At 38.6% G+C, this 7,500-nt stretch overlaps 1 protein-coding gene across 6 annotated transcripts in view; it reads left to right on the top strand.

Annotated features, from left to right (window-relative positions):
- FOXP2 (forkhead box P2) overlaps positions 1 to 7,500 on the top strand; it is a 319,636-nt gene that overhangs the window by 271,077 nt on the left and 41,059 nt on the right. For 5 of the 6 annotated variants that reach the window (XM_039508029.1, XM_039508009.1, XM_039508039.1 and 2 more), the window contains 2 exons: positions 3,337 to 3,424; positions 6,318 to 6,401. In XM_039508029.1, coding sequence (XP_039363963.1) covers positions 3,337 to 3,424; positions 6,318 to 6,401 — 172 coding nt within the window. Of the gene's footprint in view, positions 1 to 3,336; positions 3,425 to 6,317; positions 6,435 to 7,500 lie in introns of those variants that run through there. The other variant, XM_039508055.1, reaches the window with a different exon arrangement.

The following is a 7,500-nucleotide window of genomic DNA, read 5'->3' on the forward strand; positions in this document are numbered from 1 at the left end:
GTGAACATACATTCTCCTTTTCAAAAAAAAAAAGTGTGAGTGAATTTTAGTGCTCATTAAAGTGAGGCTCATAATAGTACTGGCTGGAACTGAACACAGGGCAGACAGGTTCTGTGTATATTCCCCCATATACCTCTTCCAGTGCACCTCCCTCCTGACCTGTAGCACTGCTATTTTAGTCATGGGCTTCTTGTGAGCAGAGACTGACAAGAGTGCCAAGTTACACAGAGGTTAATTGATATAGGTAAACGTCCACTAGAATCTTTGCTGAATCCATATCTCTTCTCACCTACAAAGCTACAGTAGCTTTTGCGTTACAGAATCCAGATCCATCTGCAAAAATCTAGTGCATTTTGACCCATTTCAAAATCTATCCCACTGTATTTTCAAGCTTTTTAATCTTTTGTCTGTTTTAAGACACTCAAATCATATTATTTATATTAATAACTTATCATTAGTGCTCTTTAATTACAGTGTGCATTACTTATTATATTAATTCTTTCTTATACAAATATGTGTAGTTAATAACAGTTTCATATCAAATTTGTCACCATGATAACCAGGGAAAAAATCTCTTTACTTGTTCAACCATGTATTAAAGTACAAAATCATGAAGTAAGTTGCATTTATTTTGCCCCTTTCATCTCATCACCCACTTTCAGACCAATAATCCACCTCAGTTGGGACTTCTTCTAACATTCCAAACTTTAGGAAGTTTTCTGATGACTCGATCTGCAAGGCAAGAAACAAAAAATGTATACTTTGGATAGACTCACAGCCTTCCAGAGGTACAAAATTTATGTCTAGTCCTGGCAGATTGCAAAATATTGGACCCTAAATTTGGAGCAAAAAAGATATTTTAGAGGTTTTAAAAATATATTAGACCTATTTTTTCTGTCACTACAATTCCTAAACATTCATGAGAAATAAAGAAACTAAGTCTTCACAGGAAAAGGGATAAGAGAAAATCATCCTAATAAAAATTGTCAAGTTCTTATCACTTTCCTAAAATAATTTTTCTCAAAAATACAAAACATAAACAACTATATGATGGACATAATGACATAAAGGTTGTATTGGCACTCATTAGTATCAGGAGATTATTTTGTAACCCTCAACACATGTGCTGTAGCCTCCCAGGTTACTATGGGATCATCATACTGATATTGCTTTTATATTGGACTTCCTTCTTCCACGTTGCACATTCCTGTTATATTTTAAGTTCCTCAGAGATGGGACTCTGTCTTTCTCTGTTCTGTAAAGTGTCATGCAAACGTAGCGCTGTATTAAGTAATACATAATAATGAGTATGCAGTCATCTCAAGCGGGTGTGTGGTATGTGTGCGTGCACACACACACACACACACGCCCTCTGTCTCTCTCTGTTTTTCATTTTTATTTTAAAATTGACACAGATATGCATTAGGTTTAGAATTACTCTATCCACTTTATCTAGAAACTAGTAAGTATGTCAACTTTGTAATAAATTACCTGAAAACATGTTAAAAATGAATATTGTGTTAATAAATCACATACATTGTAAGAATACAGATATGCCTGTGTAATGAAGAGGATGTTGTAAAAGGCCATTCAGTAAATGTATTCATTAATTAGCTGATTATCTATTTATCCTAATTTCAAAATCAGTGGAAATGAACCCATCATAAAAAAATGAGAATTTTTGACAATTCATTCTTTCGGATGAACATACCTGCTTGGAGAAGTGAAATTATTCTTTTAAATAAAAATGTTAGAAAACAAAAGAACACACTCTAAATATACAAGTCTTATTTCTAAGGCTCCATCTTCCATTTTTGCACCTGCAAAAAAGTTACAGGGATGCAGTTTAAAACTAAGGGCCACAAGCTTTGTGACCTCAGGTGAAAGGAGACGGCGTGTCTTTGAATCCATTTTTGGTGAAACTTAAGCTTATTGCAAATAATTCTCTCCAATATTTAAATCGTTACTTTTAGTTTCACACAAAACTACTTGATCTAAAACTAAAATGTCATACTTCTTTTCCCCATGCCTCTTGCACTAGTAGTAAAACCTCTCCATCAAACCTCACTCATATGCATATCCCATCATCAGCATAAAAAAAATTGTGATTTCTATTCTCCTTTTAAAAAACTAAAGTTACAATAATAACAAAGAACTGTGGTGAGGGTGAGATGCTTTTTCATTGTTTGTTCACTAAGAGGCAAATCCTGCCTACAGCAAAAGAATCAAGCAACTACGTTGTACAATGAGGAGTTTGGAAGAAAGGAGGGAGGGAGTTATCTTTCTCCCAGGGCATGGATGGTGGTATCTGTGGCCATGATGCTGCACAATAGTTCCTGCAGCTCTTGACCTCTGGTCTGCAGGAGAAATAGCCAGCGAGTCCACATTTTTGCAGAGCCAATGCCCTAGCCTCCATTTCTTCCTTGTCCTGCTCCCAAACCTTCTCTACGCTATTGTGAAAAGAGAAAACCCCATCATGCAGCCAATGTGCTATAAACAGGGCCTTCCACAATTTGGAGGGAGGAGGCATAATTTTCCCTAAGAGTTGAACTCAACTCTCCTGTCTCCCACCTTGTGCAGTGGTGCCTTCAGAGACACAATCTCTCAAGTCCCTAGGCTGTGCCCAACTTACTGGCTGCCTCATGGCCACTATGTGCTCCTTCCCCCATACAGGAGATTTGGTTTTGGATTTGCATAATTTCTGGTCCAATGGTCACATCCTGGACCCTGCTCCAACAGGCTGCCAGGGGGAGTCGCTCTGCAGTGCATACTAGGTATGCAGTTACCCTTTGCCAGTGCCTCACCCTTCCCAGCCGATCCTTGATTGTAGAGCTGCATCATATAAAGCATCATGAGGGCTGCACTAATTCAGGACAGCATGAAGGAGTCACTACAGCAGCTGGGGATCAGTGGAGTCTAAGGATGTATTGGCCACTTACTTATACCAGCAGCAGGGTGTGGAGGTAGTGTAGAAATCACTGTGTTGGCTCTGTGCCATTCAAGGATCCCTTTCACAGGAGAAATCTGTTAGTAGACAGGTAGTCTGGCTTAAGGGCTGCTTTGTGCTGGCAGAGATTTACAAAGTAACCTGAACACACAGGAGAATTGGGCCCTTAGCATTTATCAGCTGGGAACACTATGGATCAAAATAAAAATGTCACAGAACTGATAGTTATATTACATAGTTTTATACTAGGCATGTTCAACTTAGAGCTTTTTTCAAATGTTCCATTGACATTAATGAGCGTCCCATCCACAGCAGAAGCAAATTTGATTAATAAAGAAATTATGCTCACCTTAATCCTGTATTTTATTAGTATTTTCTTTCTTTACTAGGCACCTTAACAATGAACATGCATTGGATGACAGAAGCACCGCTCAGTGTCGGGTGCAAATGCAAGTGGTTCAGCAGTTAGAAATACAGGTTTGTTACATGGTCATATTATCTATTTATTTTTCATTTTCTTTAAAGCGCCTCTCTCAATGGCTCTAGGATAAAAGGCCTGTGTCTCATGACTCAGATTTATTGATGTTCATAAAAAGGTTTTAGAATGTTTCTGAGACTTTGTTAAAAACATTCATATTTTGAAACTCACAGCAATTTTCTGAAGTCAGCATCATCTAGTGGATTGAGCCTAATTTCAGCTCTGACAATGACTTCTTCGGTGGCCTTGGGCGAGTCACCTTGCCTATTGCATGTCTCAGTTTTCCCATCTCTATATTGGGGCAACAACACACTTGTGAGGTAGTTAATTTTGGGGGAATTACTTAGTTAATATGTGTATGTCACTTTGAACCTGTAAAGCACTGTAACAAATGCCTGGCAACACAGGGTTTATCAACTGCTGTTCTGTTTTACACCAGCCACCAGAATAGCTGCACTATGGCTAAGGTACTTAGTGTACAATGCACAGTCTCTTAGCACTTAAGCTACTGTAGAAGCTTCATCAACAAAAGTAGAGAGCCTGTGATACTCAGTTGAGCTATTCTGACTCAGTCCAGGAGGAAGCATTGTCATGCATATAGATGGATCCCATCTTCTAGTCCTGGCACAGGCAAACCTCCCTTTGTGGTCATCACAACTGCAGAACTGTTGTTTAAAGATGTTGGGCCAAATCTTCAGCTATAGTCAAGGAGTGCTCGCTGGGGTCCCCCAATCCTACAGCCACTTTGTGCTGGTCCTATCTTCTGACACAGAGATAGAATGAACTGAAAGACTTGAGAAACCACCGCAGCAGCCAGAGATCACCAGCATTATGGGACAGTCGCAGCCATATTACCTTTCCCTCAGCCATGCCACCACCATGGGCTGCAAGGGGTAGTCATCCGGGGCTATATCCGCTATGTTTGGAGTCATTTGTACCATGGAGTGCTGCAGAGCAACAGGATCACAGCCTAGGATTGGTCTTCTCTCTTTTGTGTTTGTTTATATATGAAGAAGTGATGCACTTGCAGAGGAAAGATATAGAACTATTTACATTTCTTGACTTTGGTAAATGATGTTATTGATGTAACATGGACACATTTTATGTACACATTTTTTGTTTCTTCTTTACAAAACTAATGCTATTTGGTTCTTTTGTATTTTAATACCAGAAACCAAAAATATTTATGAGAAAATATAATCATCTCACTTTTTTCCCATGATGTATGTGAACTACAAACCCAAACGAAGCTCTAGTTGCTTTTAGAAGCTCAGAGCTTACAGGCTTAATGTTAGCTCATCTGGGCTTTTTTTCTTAGTTTTACATCATGGCAAATGGTATATTTCTAAAGTGTGGTGCATATAATATAAAGCCTAGAAAAAAATCTTTTTGCTCCCCTGCCTCAAGTGTGTTTTTAATTAAAGATGCACTATCCAAATTATATCTAGTACACCTCTACCCCGATATAACACGACCCGATATAATACGAATTTGGATATAACGTGGTAAAGCAGTGCTCGGGGGCGGGAGGAGGGGAGCTGCACAATCCGGTGGATCAAAGCAAGTTTGATATAATGTGGTTTCACCTATAATGCAGTAAGATTTTTTGGCTCCCGAGGACAGCGTTATATCAGGGTAGAGGTGTACTTTCTTCTATGTAGGAGTAATGGCAAAATATCTACAGTAGCACAGGTAGTACAGAACCAATTTTTTGTTGCTCTATATAATGAGCTAGTCCAGTTGTCCACTTTAATATATTCCTAATTTTGTATTGTAGCTCTAGCATTTGAGCTAATTTTAACACAGAATTCATGCAAGAAAGCTTTAGAAACCTCTAAGAAAACAACGATGTTAACCACTAACTGATTTCCTATTTCAACAAGCGCAGTAATCATTTTGTTGTTATCCAAATTAATGTAAATAGAACAAAACTTTTAAGTGGTAGTTCTTTTTACTTAGCCTTACTGTGTAAAACAATAGATATTTTTTCTTTGTATCTATTTACATTTTATCAGCCTTTTCAACATTTTAAAACACTTTTCTCTGTTTTTTTTTAATGTGGCAAGATCACTGGAATCTGAAAAGACAAATATTTTGTATTTTTGAATGGTGTGAAAATCAATCATGAATCCAAATAAAACACAGGTTTTGTAAAGAAAATGAAATGTTTTCTGAAGCAGATGTAAAGGTTTCTTAAGGACTGTTTACAATTTACAGAGGGTCTGTTGCAACGTAACAGTCCAACTGAAGATTCTGCTTGCAGTGTGACCAATTATGCCATTTTTTGCTTTGTCTGACTGATAGAAAAGTAAGGTCCATCAGTTGTAATGAGACCCAGTGCAGTGTAGATGCCGACTCAGTGGCAGAGTTCAGCGTTTCACACTGCCTGGTCTCTGTCACTCTATTGAATTAGATTGATGATGGCAGATTGCAGGGGGCACTAACTGGACCTCAGTGGGAAAGGATGAAGTGTGTAGACAATCCTGGCAGGCACTGTGCTTTGAAGACCCTTCACCCCTTCACAGCTGTTGGCACTAGTCCATTGCTAACAGTGTCCACAGGACTTTAAAGAGACACTATGGGCCTTCTAATTTATGGTCTTAGTAACTTGTTACTGTCGATGCAACTGTGACCTCAATTCTCTTATTGACAAAAAGATGAAGTGTTATTTGTTTTCTCTGACCTTTTAACATAAGAAAGGCTATAAAAGTTTTCTTTTTTTTTCCCCCTAGCCAAAGTTGCGTTTCCTCTCAGATAACTTTCTACTGACATAGGCTTTTATATGCAGGAATCATTACAGTGAGACAAGCTCAATGATAAGATGTATCACTGCAATAAAATAGCTGTATCAGTCATTTCTAAAATGCTTCTGATCTCACTCTTTCTTAACAGCTTTCTAAAGAACGTGAACGTCTTCAAGCAATGATGACCCACTTGCACATGCGACCCTCGGAGCCCAAGCCATCTCCAAAACCTGTAAGTGCATATTGCTTTATAAACAGTAAATAGGTCTACAAATGTAACAGACTAAGAAAATGAACAATTTCATGACCGTTGGAAAACAATGAGTGTGATGAAAAATATGGCAATAAAATGAAGGTAAAATGCAATAGCTTGTCAAATTGTATGTTTCTTTAAAAGTAATGCTATCTTTTACAAAATCTATCCAATCTACACCATAGGTGACACTAAACAAAGTACACCTATAAGTGCACAAATCACTGCCTTGAGACTGAAGCTAGAGAGAATATCTTTTTGTGATAGGTTTACAGATATTAAAAGAAAACCCACTTTGAAAAACTTGGAGTTCATTGGACTCTGTAGCAGTAGGAAGCAAAGGTAGAAAGGTATCTGAGTGCATAGGAGAATGCTTATATTAGTCATAAGGTACGCACAAAAATGCTGTTGTTGTTAAATCTCTCACTTAAAAAAATTAATTGCCTCATGCAGCAAATTCAGCATGATTTTTAACATGATTTGTATTTCAGTTCCAGTAAAGGGTGCAGCATTAGACATATGACACAGTATCACATGTGCAGGGATGGTTGTTGAAAAGTCAATACTTGCCCATTACCACAGTGTTACATAAGGCCTCAATCCTGCAAACTGATCAGCAATCCGATTCTTGTGCCCACACAAAGTTCCATTAAATTCAGTGGAGCTTCACACAGGCAAAAGGATCAGCCCAGGCAGGTCCAATCTGTAGACTCAGGGCTTATCTACACTACCCGCCGGATTGGTGGGCAGCAGTTGATCCAGCGGGGGTTGATTTATCACATCTAGTATAGATGTGATAAATAGACCACTGAGCACTCTCCCGTCGACTCCAGCAGAATGAGAAGCGTAAGCGGAGTCAACGGGAAAGCGTTAGCTGTCGACTTACCCACAGTGAAGACACCATGATAAGTAGATCTAAGTACGTCGACTTCAGTTACGCTATTCACATAGCTGAAGTTGCATGTCTTAGATTGACCCCGTTATGGTGATCGATGCACCAGGGGTCGATTTAACAGGTCTAATGAAGACTCGTAAATCGACCGCAGATTGCTCTCTCGTTGACTCCGATACTTCACAA

This window comes from Mauremys reevesii, linkage group 1 (assembly GCF_016161935.1).
Source record: "Mauremys reevesii isolate NIE-2019 linkage group 1, ASM1616193v1, whole genome shotgun sequence".
Classification (NCBI taxonomy): domain Eukaryota; kingdom Metazoa; phylum Chordata; order Testudines; family Geoemydidae; genus Mauremys; species Mauremys reevesii.